Source organism: Camelina sativa, chromosome 12 (genome assembly GCF_000633955.1).
Source record: "Camelina sativa cultivar DH55 chromosome 12, Cs, whole genome shotgun sequence".
NCBI lineage: Eukaryota > Viridiplantae > Streptophyta > Magnoliopsida > Brassicales > Brassicaceae > Camelina > Camelina sativa.
This window is the reverse complement of record NC_025696.1, coordinates 3,080,011-3,095,642: the sequence shown is the minus strand read 5'-3', so window position 1 is coordinate 3,095,642 and position 15,632 is coordinate 3,080,011. Positions and strand designations below refer to the sequence as shown.

Sequence of the window (15,632 nt, the reverse complement as noted above, 5' to 3'; positions counted from 1 at the left end):
TTTACTTTTTAAAAGTTTAAATATTCTCAAATATAGAACCAAATTAAACTGTTAAATTTGGACACCTGATAAATCAAGTTTCCTGCTCATTTGTACTCAAAACATTTTAGTCACATATTTATAGTGATTATGAACCATATTCCAAAATATTTAGTCGATGTGGGATATACAATACACTTTTCTGTAAATTAGTTTACAACTTTACATATATATAATTTCTGCGTTTTTAATTCTTTCTATCTATACTACTCACAATTAATTACTATAATTTCGTTAAGGAAATATTATAATATCGGAAATCAAACAATTTAGTCAGATTTGGTAACTTGAATATTCGTTTTTTAAGATTTTAACTGAATCACTAAATATTCCTTTTAAAATATTATCTGTTAAGATCAATCTCGGTAATTAAGGAAATATCCGAATTTTTGGTAATTAAAATTTATGATTTTCATTTAAATACCTTAAAAGAAAATGAAATAAGAGTGTTTGCCTATATCGAATGAGTTTGTTTGGGATCTTAAATAACTAATCTTGAATGAAATAATATACTGGATCCGAAAAATATTATTCTGGAATACAAACAGATCCGCGGGTTTTTTTCCTTCTGTAGTCGGATATTTTAGGATCCGCGTCCCGACCCGGCAATTTTTTAAGTGATCGACCGAGGGTATTTTTGTCATTTAAAGAAATTGAAACTATAGGTTAATTAGATTAAATTTTGTGATTCTCTAATCATTTTTAATGAAAAACCTACCAAAACCAAGTCATGGTCCATTTTTACTCTATAGAGTACTTCTGCTTTAATAGTATAGATTTTCAGATTTACGATAAAACTTCCTTCTACAAGTATATCTCGAAATATATATATAACAGGCCTAGGTATATGGCACAACGTTATTATTGAACACACGAGTACGATTACAGCCACTTGGTCAACGACAAGGGACTTTTGAATGATGGAAACCCGAAACTAACAAAATAGGCTAATGGGTTCGTCGTATCAAGAGACTCAAAGACCGATTTTAGTTCATCTTTCACAAATTTTGATTGTAAACAATACGACACGACAGCAGGGGATTAAACTTGTCCATGTCAACATTCATATTTATGAAAATATTACCAAGCTGTGTCAATAATGTAGATAATGTGACAAACACTAATAATGTGTGCTTTATATACTAGATAACACAACCTTACGTAATATCGGTAACATCACACTATATACGGCATATCGCCTTCTGGAAGACGTAGTAGTAGACAAACATTAACAGAACTTACAGTTATCGATCTCAATTCTGCTAGAGCACTGGAAAAAGACAGCGATTTCTCACCGAGTTCCCGATCTCCTACCTAGATAACCTGACAAATAAAAGAAATACAGATATCAATTCACAAGTACAACATCATTTGCATCGTTGCCGGCTAAAACTCTACTCTCAAATATGTTCGTCAAATATCATCAGAAATTGGTATATATAGGCTCCATGTAGGCATTAAGCTTTTACTCATAGCCTATGAAATATACCCTATTGTATAATGGAGTGCAGAGAAATCATCATTCTTTACTTCAATGATCCTAGAGTTATAGTGAACAAAGGACTAAACACGGAGCTGTTAAAAGATTCTTACCATCAATACAATCATTGATTTCATAAACCACCAGTGTCTGAAACAAACTAATTGGTCTTAACATTGAACATAATGATGATTACCATTCCATTATTACAGAGTCTTTATGATATATATCCATATAACATGTCAACTAAAAAAAACATATGGACAGAGTCACGAAGCTTAACACAAACTTACTTGATTGTCTAGCCGAAGTTGGCAAGGTAAGCTTTTGCTAAGGAGAGACCAAGCTGGACTTGAGCCTCGGTGGTTAAGTGAAGATTGTCGGGCTTTAGCGGCAATCCCTTGGCATCTACACAGACCACGTTCGAAAGTTTCAGACCCAACTGTGCTTCTCTCACCTTATCTATGTATCCTCCTCCCGATGCTATTGCTACCTGCTTCAACCAAACCACTTAACCAATGGAACTCTGACCTACCGATTTCGAAAACTTGCAGCAATATAATCCACATTGTCAAAAGGAATCACTTTTCATCATTATAACTTCCAAGTTGCAACCTTTATAACAGTTACATAACCTGCAAGTTAGCTCTTCCACCATCAAAAGTTCTTATATAGAGATGAAAATGGAAGCTAAATCTCAACGAAGAAGACTGCGTAGGAGCTGTAAAACTTCTTGTGAAACAAGAGCAGAGACAGTAACATCTTTTAACAGAAGAAACAGAACAAAATCTACATAGTTCTCTATAGTATAGAGGAAACAGAACAAAATCAATGAAGCATCAAATGCATTAGACTCATTGGAAGACAAAATCTTTTTAATTCGTTAATGGAGAAGGAGAGAGAGAGCGACCTGAATAATGGGAAGAGAAGGGAGGTTGAGATCATGACGAAGGTTCTTAATCAAACGGTCCATATTGCTCCCGTAGCTCTCAGCGTCATCGATGTTCGACACGTCACTCTCACCCTGATACCAAAGCACCGCCTTGATCTTTCCGCCGCGTTTCATGCTCTCTCTCGTCCTCTTAACCATCCTCTCGTACAAGTGACTCCCACGCACCCATTCTTTTATCGCCGTTCCACCTGATGCGCACGGAACCAATCCGATCACTGCCGAATCTGTCTCCAACCGCTTCCTCACCGCGTTCGCGAACGCCATCCCTGGACCTACTCCACACACTTTACCTGTGTCGATGTCAACGTGGAGTGGCTCGTGCGCTTCTTCCCACCTGAGATCTGCGCTCAGCCGGAGGATTGATGAGTTTGGTGCACATTCCGGTGGGACGGTTTTATCCCATACCCAGCGGTTGTGGTGGTGGTCTTTGACGACACCGCCGCGTCCAGCCATATTGCTTTGCCCGGAGAGAATAAAGATCTGAGTCGGCGTTATTCGAGACTGGCTCTCCGGTTTATCTTCGCCGGAAGTGGTAGATCCTCCTTCCATAAATGTCTTGGTAGAGAGAGATTCTTTTAGAATCAAGTTTGGTGAGAACAGTAGAGAGTTGGTCGAAGGTGATGATGATGATGATGATGATGAGGCGTGGTCGCGTGCACATTAAACGGAAACTTGGTTCGGTTTGGGTTGGTTTGTCGGTGTTTCCGGTAATGTTGGTTTATTTGGTTTTATCTGTTACGATTATTGGAGACAGTTGGGATTTTATTCGATTTATTATTTTAGGTTAACCAGAACCAAAGTACAAAAGGAGTTAGTATCTATTACACATGCAACTGTAAAGTAAGCAACACATCTAAACACACAGATAACAAATCCACTTTCTATATTGCAATAAACGACTTAGGTAAACCAAGTTAAAGGCTCACTTTCTCCAACACTTGCACCACTTCTTTCATAGACGGTCGCTTCTGAGGCAAGGAAGAGACACATTCAATCCCTAACCTAAAGCACACGATTGCAGCATCCTCGTGGCGAGACACATCGCTTCTGATTGGACCGTCAATCAATCTCATGAACCGGCCTTTCTCTTCCGTTTCAGAACCGGATAAGTTTGAGAACTGATCTATATCTTGATCCACCGAAAACACTTTCCCTGTGAGAAGTTCCAAGAGAATGACGCCGAATGAATAAACGTCCCATTTAGGGTTTGGTTTCTGGCTCGTTGACCATTCCGGTGGCTGGTACGGTGTTGGTCCAGTGATTTGAGATTCACGCGCCGGTGTCATGAGGCGGTCTAGCCCTAGATCGGTGATGATGGGCTCATTCTCAGCGTTCAAGAGAATGTTATTGGGCTTCATGTTACCATGCACGTGTTTCTTCTCGTTGATGTAACATAGCCCTCGAGCCATTCCTCTTGCTATCTTGAGCCGTGCCTCGAAACTAAGAGGGTTTTGTAATGACGAAGACGACGAGCTTGAGCTTGCCTTACCTGTTTTGTGAAGGAACCAAAACGAGTGTTAAAAGCAATTGATGAACGTATATTTTAGAGTACTAAACTGTACCAAGTGATGGGCGTATGTTAGAGGAGGAGAGTGTGATTTTTTAATTCGTGAGCCTAAAGAAACAGAGGAACTTAAACTTACTGGCGGAGAAGAAACAGAGGAGGCTGGTATTGGAAACGTAGTCGGAGATTAGAAGCTTCTCGTCGTCTCCCCAGCAAAACCCACGTATTCTGACGAGATTTGGGTGTCGAAGCTTAGCAATTGCACGAATCTCCCGCTCAAACTCCTTGAGTTTCGCCGCCGCACAACACTCAGTCTCGATCCGCCTCACCGCGAACGCCGTGCCGTTCTCCAACACCGCCTTGTAAACGATTCCGGTTCCGGTAGTTCCCAATATGTAAGCTGATGCTTTTAGTAGAGTATCTAGATCTAGCCGAGTCTCACCGTCGACTGTAACCAATTGAGTTTGAGGACTCTGTTTTAGTCGCCCACCATCTGTTCGACTAAATGCCTCAACGGTGTGCTGATTCTCTACGTCGCTCTCTGATGTCGATGTCTCTTCATACCTTCCTCCGGTCAAGATTATGCATGAACCGCATGCCGCTTTTGCATCTGGTGAATCTGTAACTGTGACCTCCGCGGTGCTTTGCGTTTGGTGGTGATTAGATTTCTTGGATTCGTTTTTCTCCAGACAGAACTTAAAGAAACTGAATCTGCTGGATTCTGGATACCTTCTGCGTTTTCTGACCTGGTATACATAGAGCACAAGTAGACCAATGATAGCTAAACCAGCTATATCTCCAACTGTGATTGCGGCAATGGTGCTTGGCTTTAGCTTGCTTTTTGCTGTCTGGTTTGGTGATTCTGTTAGAGGGTCCTTTGGAGGTGAGCTTCTTGGTTTAACTGCTATTGCAGGTGAAGTAGTTTCAGAGTTATTTGGAGGGTTGGAAAGAGTAGAAGGGATTGAACAAAGAGTCTTCAATGGCTCTCCACACAGCTCTTGGTTACCAGAGAAAGATTCTGCCTTTTGATTAAGTAAAGAAGGGGAAGTAGGTATTGGGCCTGTGAGGTTGTTAAAGGAGAGATCGACTGTGGCATTTGCTGGAAACTTCTCTGCAAAACTTGGTGGAATCTCTCCCAAGACTTTGTTGTATGATACGTTCAAGTAATGCACGCTTTTGCCTCCCAAATCTTTGGGAAGAGAGCCGTTGAGAAGATTTGAGGAAAGATCAAGAACCTGTGCTGCTTCGAAACCACTTGGGATATCACCTGAGAATGAGTTCTTTGTCAAGGAAATGACCGTTAGATTCTTCAGAAGTGAGAGGGTGGGAGGAACTTTTCCAGTAAATGCGTTAGCTGAGAGATTCAAGAGCTGGAGATTAATCACAGTGTTGATACTCTTGGGCAAATCACCAGAGAGATTGTTGCTTCCAAGGGAGATATTCTGAAGCTCAGTGGCGTTGAAGAGCGAGTCAGGGAGTGACCCGTTGAAGAAATTGGTGGACAGATCCAAGATCCTTAGATGCGGCAGAAAGAACAAGTCGGGAGTGACGGAACCCGACAGGTTTTTGTTTGGAAGTGCCAAGCTTGTAACTCGGAGCGTGTCTGGAGTGTTAGGTTTCCCAAGCTCCATGCAGGTGACACCTGTCCACAAGCATGGTGATGCATCTTCATAGTTCCAGTTGCGTAGAACAGAGAGAGGGTCACTGAGGATGGAGTATTTGAAAGCAAGCAGAAGAACACCATCAGTGTTAAGAGATTGGAGTTGTGTGGGGACAAGAAGAAGGTGGAAGAGGACTAATGAGAACAGGAGATTGCTTCTATTGGAAGTCATGGTTTTTGAGTTCTTGGTATCTCCCTCTCTAAGTATTACATATGGCTATGCATATTCATAACAGAGAGAGAAAAAGAGAGAGAGGTTGAACCACTCAAGTGATAAGTTGTTCTGGTCACCAAATCTGTGAGATATTGGAGCAATCTCTGAGATGGTGAAGGGAAGAGAGAGATAGAGAGAGAGAGAGAATCTTAAATGAGTCGGAGTTGATGAAAGAAGCTTTTGACTAGACTTGACATGGGACAAGGTGTAGAATGAATCAATGATTCTGGATCACTATTCATCAGTGTAAAACTGTAAATGCCTTTTATATTCGCATATACAAATATTTCTTTCTTTCAACAAAAAAAAAAACAAAAAAAAAGCAAATTCATGGGAGACAGAATTATTACGATCACCGTTTGCTTCTTGGTTTATTTATCATTTACTATAAGAAAATACTAAAAATAGTAAACAGTTGAGGAGGTATGTAAAAAGAAAAGTTTATAAAGTTAGTTTTGAGTAGAAAACCAATAGTTTTACACTTATCTATAATTTTTTTCCGGAAATTAGGTCTAATAAAAAAGTTTTTAAAGGACAATCACCGACCATTAATAAATGATTATATGTTAATTTAGTACGTTGGCCATTTTTTAATAATATACGTTAGTTTAGAAGTTTAAAAAAGAAGAAGATCCCGTTATAGGTTTGCCAAAACAGAGGGGTTCGTATGAAATGAACCATACATTAATCAAAAGACAAAACAAGGGACACCACCAAACTGACTTGTCAGTTATCCTCATATTAAAAAAAACAATAATAAATTTGGAAAAATGACCTTACAAGTTAGATTTTTGTGTAAAACGTTCACACAACTAAAAATTGATACACTCGGTCTTCCGGGAAACTGAAAAAGTTAAAAATATAAAACTTAATTTTGTCAAGATATTATTCCTGAGTCTAAAAGTGCCTAACAAAGAAAATTATTTAGCTAGCCAAATAAAAAAATAATAGAAGTAACAGTTAAAAGTAAAAAAAAAAAAGTTTAAAATACCGGAGAAAAATATATGAAAGCGACGAGTGAGGAGGGCAATGGCCGCATAGCTTTCAGCGTAGCCCGTCGACGAATATAAAGCATAAAACAAGGCTCGAGTGGTCCATATTTTTTGGTTTTGAGTGAGTCATATAAGAATAAGAATAATTGAAGCGAAATAAACGACAGTCTTGTCCAATAGAGAAGTGGCCAAAACAGTGTTTACACAAACAAACCCAACAGTTTGGTATATATATATATATACCAAGGCAAATTGTGAATTAAATTAATTCTATGTAGGGTAGATCGATCGATGGATCTCTCGACAGATGAAAACACATGGTACTATAGTATGTTGATTAAGATAATGAATATGCACAAATGTAGATGAATAAGAAAATATACAACCTAAACATTAAGATAAGTTATAACTTATATTAAAATATTCATGACCGGTTTAGTTGTGTTATAGTTATAATAGTTATAACTTATATATAAAACACTGGTAGAGTTGTGTTATTTTAAAATACGCAATTCGTGTAATCGTTGGAGAAAGTTAAAAACGGTGATCATTAAAAATCTCACATGTGCATTATGAAAGGGGCCTATGGATATGGTGGGGATTAAACCTAGTCCACTTTTAAACACACACAAGATAAGATTTTTGGACATAAGTAGAAAATACAATCTATAAAAAGTATATTCATCTGGCTGGTCTTTATAGACATGACGATCACGGGTTCATGTCGTCTTCTCTTTATACATTTCATTCCTTTTCTTGTTCTTTCTTTTTTTGGGTTATAATGTTTTTTTCTTTTTCTTACCCCAGTGCAAAATGTTTCATATATCATATATTTGGGTGTCGAATGGCAATACTTGGGATGGGTAAAAGAATGAAAAGAGACCAAAACGAATTAGAAATTAAACTGAACAATTCAAACCCTAAAACGTTTTCTGAACTTGGTCTTTTCAGTAAAACAATCAAACTATTTTAAATTTTTATTTTTGAGGTTAAACTAAACAATTATAAAGAGATTCCCATCCATTCAATGCCTTGTTTTAGTTGTCGGAGGCTGATAGCCAATAATGTTAGAGGCCCATGGCCGATCTGATACCCTTTAAAGATAATGTTATCTTTTATGGTAGACAATGGATTAAACTTTACAAAAAAATATAAAAAATACAATGTCTTTATATACTGATTATATAACTGTATAAATATAGATATACACATAAAAGAAATATATATATATATATATATGGTGTTAATTGTTAAAAGGATTTTACTTTTGCTTTAAACCTTCTGATATGCCTCTTATATTTTCTATTAGCATGGGTTGTCCAAAGTCCAAAAAACGGCTAGGAACTAGCAAGTGGCTCCGCTTTATTTGGCAAATGAGAAAAGGCAAAATTAAAGAATTTCCTGTTTAATTAAAAAATCTTCATTAACCCATAATACTTTATCACAGTTATTGGATAAACATTGTAAAACACATTATGCTGTATGTTTTGTATATGATATCAATTGATATATTTCCGAGTTTACTGGATTTTGAAAACATTATTGAAACTTCTTTTTTTTTTGGTAAAATTAAAAAGCATTATTGAAACTTGTCGACAAAAAATGAGAAATAGACGAGTCTGAGTCTTCTGACCATCACGACCCATTGTTCGACGAATAACAGCCAAACACTGATCTGAAATATGAAAAGGCTGACCAAACATCACATTCTTCTGTCCCCCAACCAAGAAAAACTTTGAACTTGATATTGCAAAGCATAACTTATAAACCGGTTGTTCAAAGACTCAAAGATAAACTATAGAGAAGCAAATTCCAAGTGTCATATACAGATATAGCTAAAAATTATAAGTTTACAAATATTCTGCTAGGACATGGATGTGACCGGTAATTACTACTTAGTTGCTAATCTGTGATATCTGACACATGCATGACATATAAAGACATTAAATCTCTCTAATACACCTTAAAGGTCATGCATGTGTCCCATATGAATGTTAATACATATGTACTTTTGTTTGCGGAATGTAATAGATATGCAACAAAAATTGAAATTACCACTAAATTACCTTTCTTACTTCTGCTTACACTATCTTTTCGCTGGCTTCTAACAAAAACTGAAATTACCACTAAACCTTATTTGATATATCCTTCTGTTTCCATTATCTTTTCACTGGCTTCGATTCTCACATCGCATTCTCACTTCCTCTCTTAAGTTAAGATATTTTATTGAATTCAAGGTTTTGAACAATTCTTAACTTCTTTACAAGCTCCAAAGTCCAAACAGTCGTGTATTGGAACAACGTAATGATTATATGAATGTGTGCGTCAGCCGAAAGTTATATAGACCACATTAGCGAATTCCAAGAATTCTGCACATATACGTCAAGAATGATATAGAGAGTGTGGTCAGATTGTACTTAAAATATGATCTGTATAACATAACTCTGAACCTGAGAACAAATATTGGTTTGGCACTGAGCCAACAGCCACCAACATGTACTCTAAATCTATGTTTACTGACTCCTCGTTCTTGTAGATGTAGTGATTTTTTAAAAAATATACATATTCTAATCAAAGTTATAATTCTTAAATATGACCATGGTTTTCTTTTATTCTATACTAGGAAAGCCGCACGGGTAGGTGAAATCCTAAATTGAAATTTAACACTTGTAATTCATCTTAAATTCTTTCTTTTCTCAATCAATTTGATCATTTTCACTTCTTGCTATTACTTTCTGCTGATTAAAAAGCCAAAGGTTCATTTCAATGTTATTATATTTTATGTTGTCACACACAAAAGTGAGCTTTTTTTAGAGTTTGATTTACTATGAACATTACTTTTAACCATATATAAAATTTTACTTATGTTTGTCTCCGACCATATGGTGCTATATATTAGTATCCTTTCTTAATTCGCTATTAGAAATTGTCTTTGTTGTTGATCATTATCAATCAAAATACATATGAGGCTGCTTCTCTCTTGGTTTATTTACTATATCGAGAAAATACTAAATGCCACTTGTCGAAGGAAGGTCGAAGATTGAGATCAGAGTAGATGGCTGGATTGAGTTTCGTTTCCCCTTCACTTTGATACGCGATTTCTCTTTCCATAGATTACTGATTCACAAATCACAATCAATATTCCGATGTTGTAAGCAAGTGGAGTTTGTATACAAATGATTTACTATGAACATTACTTTTAACCATATATAAAATTTCACTTATGCTTGTGGATGTTTTTTTCTCTCACTTTTAGATATGTACAAAACCGAGTTTTATATGACGGACCAATCAAACCTAATTGGTTAGTATAGAGTAACTCACATTCTTCAGCTACAACTTTTAGAGATATATATTTGGCTATAATGCTTTCCACAGTTACATGCATATTGGTCTCATGTTTTCCCTCAAAAGACCCCCTTCTTTCCTCCCTTTTAATGTGTTAATCTTGATTGCCTTATTTCCTACTAACACATTTGATACATGGATTTGTAATATTTGCTTCAAATCACATATTCCTCTTTGGAAAAGAAAAAAAATCCAAGACGTAACAGACTAAGAATGCATATAGACAAAAACTTGTACACTCATCAGCTATTCAATCAAAGTAATTCAATTAAACTAAAAAAGTCAGAAAATTAATAAAATATAGAACATAGGATTTTATGTTGGTCTCTCCCAATCCATCCCATTCCACCGTGTCGACTGCTCTCCATCCAGGCTGCATCCCCCTCTATTTGATTTCCCACTTATGTCTATGAATCGGTACCATCATGTTCTTCAATAAACGACAGCGAAAACAAAGTCGATGTGGTGAAACAGGTGATAATAATATCTCACCTTTTGATGTTCTCTTCTTTAGGCTAAACACTAATTTTATAAATTTCTTGCATTTTCTTTTTTTTGGCAGATTCCAGATCACTCTAAAAGTGACTGTTATACATTATGTTTTTAAAAAGTTGTATATACAGATTAGAAAGTCATCAAAGACTAAATAAGTTACCTTTAGTAGATCTTTTCTTTCTAACTTGACTTGTCATTTGGTCGTGCTTACGCTTTATAGAATTTGATTTTGTGTTGTCACAAGCTCTCTATTTCCATGCTCATTTGTAATATTTCAATATATTATCAAAATGTTTGATACCCAGAAAGTATAAGAAATTATAATTCAACTAAAATTTTTAAAAACTTTATTTACAAAAAATGCAAACTAACCTGGATCATGAACATCTAATGGAAAAAAAATTAACATTTATACCATGTTTGTTAGAAAAAAATAGGTTAAAATAAGAACATATATAAAATTATAATTATACCATGTTTGTTAAAAAAATTTGGCTTATCCGTAGCTCCAGCATCACTGCATATCATCATGCCTCTCGTATCTTGGTATTGGTTTTTCCAAAAAGTCAAAAAATAAAATCTGCACATTGAGAATCAAAAACATTAGCCATGCAAAAAATATGGCACACGTACTTAATAACATTAGCCATGCAAAAACATAAAAACCGGAAAGGCTAAAAATTTTGAAGAGACTAAAATTTAACAAAAATAAGATTAATGTATGAACTTAATAGTGTCGACTAACAGTAATAATAATCTAACCGAGAAACACTACAGGTCATTCGCAGCAAAAATATTAAATTACCTTGAATTAGAGATTGATGCTTGAAAGTTAAAAAAATACTTCAATAATACAATTCTTTAGTACTCAAATTTTTTTTTTCAAAACTTGTTTATGTAGTCAAGAAAAGTTTATATATAATAAANTTTATCCGTAGCTCCAGCATGCATATCATCATCATGCCTCTGGTATCTTGGTATTGGTTTTTCCAAAAAGTCAAAAAATAAAATCTGCACATTGAGAATCAAAAACATTAGCCATGCAAAAAATATGGCACACGTACTTAATAACATTAGCCATGCAAAAACATAAAAACCGGAAAAGCTAAAAATTTTGAAGAGACTAAAAGTTAACAAAAATAAGATTAATGTNCGTGATTTTTGAACCAGGAGGTATAACAAAGAGATGCAAAGACTAAAAGGTGTGATTCAAAAGGTGTAAAAATTAATGGATGTGATTTTGAAACCAGGAGGTACAGCAACGAGATGCAAAGACTAAGAGGTGTGATTTAAAAGGTGTAAAAATTAATGGATGTGATTTTGAAACCAGGAGGTACAGCAACGAGATGCAAAGACTAAGAGGTGTGATTTAAAAGATGTAAAAATTAATGGATGTGATTTTTGAAACCAGGAGGTACAACAAAGAGATGCAAAGACTAAGAGGTGTGACTTTTGAAAGATGGGGGTGCGACGAAAAGACACGATTAATAATTTGAAACCGTTGGATTAAAACTGTAACTAATCTCATTCGTTGGATTAAAAGTTGACACAAAAAGTGGGTTTGCTGGAGGTACAACAAAGAGGTGTAACACATAGAGGTGTGAAATTAAAAGGTGTAAAAATTAATGGATGTGATTTTTGAAACCAGGAGGTACAACAAAGAGATGCAAAGACTAAGGGTGTGTGATTTAAAAGGTGTAAATTTAATGGATGTGATTTTTGAAACTAGGAGGTATAACAAAGAGATGCAAAGACTAAAAGGTGTGATTTAAAAGGTGTAAAAATTAATGGATGTGATTTTTGAAACCAGGAGGTACAACAAAGAGATGCAAAGACTAAGAGGTGTGATTTAAAAGGTGTAAAAATTAATGGATGTGATTTTTGAAACCAAGAGATACAATAAAGAGATGCAAAGACTAAGAGGTGTGATTTAAAAGGTGTAAAAAATAATGGATGTGATTTTTGAAACCAAGAGGTACAACAAAGAGATGCAAAAACTAAGAAGTGTGACTTTTGAAAGATGGAGGTGCGACGAAAAGACACGATTAATAATTTTAAACCGTTGGATTAAAACTGTAACTAATTTCATCCGTTGGATTAAAAGTTGACACAAAAAGTGGGTTTGCTATTATATATAGATTTCATTTCTCATTTTTCTAATCTGAAATTTTAGAATTATCAAACATTCATCCAACCACTAGTCGTAAAGAAGTGGAAATCGTATATAAAGCCCAAAAGGGTAACGAATTATCGACTTTAAAGATAAATATTAACGCCGTGCTATCTTGTCTGGTCCCAAAGAAGTTCGGACGTAGCACCGAGAGTACGTCTCCATATCTACCAACTATGCATTTGACTAATTTGCATACTTCGAATTTGCACCACCAATTATATATATATATATATATATATATTTATAATCAACGCGCGATGTTCTATTATATAGTAATACATGCATATTCACTGGCGACATGACACCACACCAAAGAAAAGATGCATAGTGACATCTTGTTGTCAAGACAAACACTCGCCTCAAGTTTCATCAACATCAAACATTGTCCAAGTCGTACTTTGTAGTTGGAAACGTATTTTAACACATCAAACCATTCATGAATATCAAAAATGCTCACACAACACATATTTTTTTGCCCAATATTATAATATTTTTGACCACTTTCTCATGAAAAATAGTGACACAACATTGAAAAGGCTGACAAACAAACAGAAGATTGTCTAATTAAATCGAGTATGTAAAAAGCCTCGAATTTCATAGGTTCAAGCGTCGAGTTTGCTTCCTTCGACATCAACGACGAACCTGTAACGCACATCGTTCTTCTCGAGTCTTTCAAACGCAGTGTTAACATAATCCATCTTCACAACTTCTATCATTGAACTCAAACCCTTTTCCTTACAGAACTCAAGCATCTCCTCTGTCTCTTTCATGCTCCCTATGAAACTCCCGGTAATCACTTTCCTCCCTAATTATATCATCATCATTATCCCCAATTAATTAATAATCCTCAAAATCACAATCATTAACTAAGATCAGTGGTTTATAAAAGTGACTCACCAAGCATAAGCAGAGGAGTGAGAAATTGCAAAGGATTGTTGATGACTCCCATGAGAATGAGCTTCCCATCAAGCTTAAGCAGAGACAGATAAGGCTCAAGTGCGTGATGAACGGGAACCGTGTCAATAACGTAATCCAAGGAATCAGCCAATTCGCTCATCTTCGCTTGGTCGGATCCAATCACGTAATTATCGGCTCCAAGATCTTGCAGAGCCTCTTCTCTCTTCTTGTTTGATGAGCTAATGACCGTCACATGGTGACCCATTGCTTTGGCTATTTTCACACCCATGTGACCAACCCCACCTAACCCTAGTATGCCTCCTCTTAGGCCTGGTCGTTTCAGACCGAAGTGGCTCAGTGGACTGTACACTGTCACACCAGCGCATAGTAGCGGAGCAGCCTGCTCAACCGCCATTCCTTCTGGAATCTTCACCACAAATCTGAACGCACAAAAAATTGAGCTTTAGGTTTTAGCCCTATGCACATACATAACCTGTTCCTCAAGAAACCGTAACCCAAACCTAAAGATCCGTTTTGAATTATTAAATAAATTCACATTCATATGCAGATCTTTGATTTAATATTAAAAACAAAATCTTGAGAAACTTTATGTGTAGTTAATACTTAATACAATATGCCAAAATCGTTAGTTGAACAACACCAATCGAATTCAAACTAAAATCACTTATCAGATAGCACGAGATTATTATCACTAAATTTCAAGATCACACGAATCAAATCAAAACCTAAATCAATTAATTTATGAAGATGATAAAGTAAAGAAAGAAAGAAAAAAAGAGAAATTACTTTTGGTGAACGACGGTGGCTTTAGCGAAGCCGCCTTGTGTGGGCTGACCATCGATGTAAACATCATTGTAGCTCCAAATCTTCTTGGGACAGTACTGTTCCAGATCTCTCTCACAGGGGCTACAACCTCCACAACATCCAACGAGACAACCAACACCGACTATATCCCCTACGGTGAACTTGCTCACATCTGATCCCACCTCAACTACTTCTCCTACAACCTCATGCCTGATGAAAAAACATCAACTCATCCAGTTCAGATTCAATATTATATTCCCATTTGCATCATCAGAAGAAGAAGAAGAAAGAAGAAGTTGTTACCCAGGAACCATGGGGTAGTTAGACATGCCGAGATCATTTTTGGTTTGATGAAGATCAGTATGACAGATTCCACAACAAATGATTCTTATGCGTACATCCTCTGCTCCAGTCTCTCTGTAATCATCAGAAAAAAAAAAAAACTTAACCAAACTGAAAAAAAAAAAACAAGAAAACTCAAAAGATCGATCGAAAGTAAAGAAAATGAACCTGAGAGTGTAAGTGTATGGAGAGAGAATCCCAGATGGGTCTCTGGCAGCCCAGCCAGTTGTTTTCCTCTCAGCCTCCATTACTCCCATTCTCTGTTTGCTTCTTTCTTTGTTGATCTCTCTGCTTTCACTCTTTTGCTGTTGTGATGTGATATTGATATATAAATAAATATATAGAGAGAAAGTGGGAAACGTAACGCATGCGTATGTGTGATGAAATAATATGCAAAAGCGTACATTTTTTGGTGGCTTATATAAAATATTGAGTGTACATTTTTGTGTATATTTGTTGACAATTTTAGCCAAAAGCTTTTGTATCCTTCTAGAAAAGATTTTCTTTTTTTTTTGTTTAATCATAAATATATATGGATGTGGTTTTGCTGGACATGTAGGTGTGAAAATTTTAAGAAACCATAAAATGAAATATCTTACCATTATTAATTTTATAATAAGAATATTAAGGAATTATATTAATAACACATTTGTATTTTTCTCTTTTTAATATAAAGTTTTGTTCTTTGAAAGGAAGGAAATAAATCCCCTA

The 15,632-nt window shown here is 35.8% G+C and overlaps 3 protein-coding genes across 3 annotated transcripts; all 3 read right to left on the bottom strand.

The window, feature by feature from the left end:
* LOC104729810 (probable carbohydrate esterase At4g34215) lies at window positions 1,081-3,104 on the bottom strand. Its single transcript, XM_010448818.2, has 3 exons — window positions 2,430-3,104; window positions 1,813-2,012; window positions 1,081-1,362 (listed from the first exon to the last, which is right to left on the bottom strand). The coding sequence occupies exons 1-2, from the start codon at window positions 3,018-3,020 to the stop codon at window positions 1,821-1,823; spliced, it is 783 nt and encodes a 260-aa protein (XP_010447120.1). The 5' UTR covers window positions 3,021-3,104; the 3' UTR covers window positions 1,081-1,362; window positions 1,813-1,820.
* On the bottom strand, window positions 3,221-6,151 carry LOC104729809 (receptor protein kinase-like protein At4g34220). The gene is made up of 2 exons (XM_010448816.2): window positions 4,115-6,151; window positions 3,221-3,960 (listed from the first exon to the last, which is right to left on the bottom strand). Exons 1-2 carry the CDS (start codon window positions 5,805-5,807, stop codon window positions 3,386-3,388), a joined length of 2,268 nt encoding a protein of 755 aa, XP_010447118.1. The 5' UTR covers window positions 5,808-6,151; the 3' UTR covers window positions 3,221-3,385.
* On the bottom strand, window positions 13,271-15,242 carry LOC104729808 (cinnamyl alcohol dehydrogenase 5). The gene is made up of 5 exons (XM_010448815.2): window positions 15,090-15,242; window positions 14,883-14,996; window positions 14,562-14,789; window positions 13,755-14,194; window positions 13,271-13,662 (listed from the first exon to the last, which is right to left on the bottom strand). The coding sequence occupies exons 1-5, from the start codon at window positions 15,176-15,178 to the stop codon at window positions 13,460-13,462; spliced, it is 1,074 nt and encodes a 357-aa protein (XP_010447117.1). The 5' UTR covers window positions 15,179-15,242; the 3' UTR covers window positions 13,271-13,459.

Coding starts and splice junctions, on each gene's coding strand:
- LOC104729809 (XM_010448816.2), bottom strand. CDS start 5,807: ATGACTTCCAATAGAAGCAATCTCCTGTTCTCATTAGTCCTCTTCCAC. Junction 3,961..4,114: donor CCTCTGTTTCTTCTCCGCCA/GTAAGTTTAAGT, acceptor TTCACAAAACAG/GTAAGGCAAGCTCAAGCTCG.
- LOC104729810 (XM_010448818.2), bottom strand. CDS start 3,020: ATGGAAGGAGGATCTACCACTTCCGGCGAAGATAAACCGGAGAGCCAG. Junction 2,013..2,429: donor CTTCTCTTCCCATTATTCAG/GTCGCTCTCTCT, acceptor TGGTTGAAGCAG/GTAGCAATAGCATCGGGAGG.
- LOC104729808 (XM_010448815.2), bottom strand. CDS start 15,178: ATGGGAGTAATGGAGGCTGAGAGGAAAACAACTGGCTGGGCTGCCAGA. Junction 14,790..14,882: donor AACTACCCCATGGTTCCTGG/GTAACAACTTCT, acceptor TTTTTTCATCAG/GCATGAGGTTGTAGGAGAAG. Junction 13,663..13,754: donor CACTCCTCTGCTTATGCTTG/GTGAGTCACTTT, acceptor TGATATAATTAG/GGAGGAAAGTGATTACCGGG.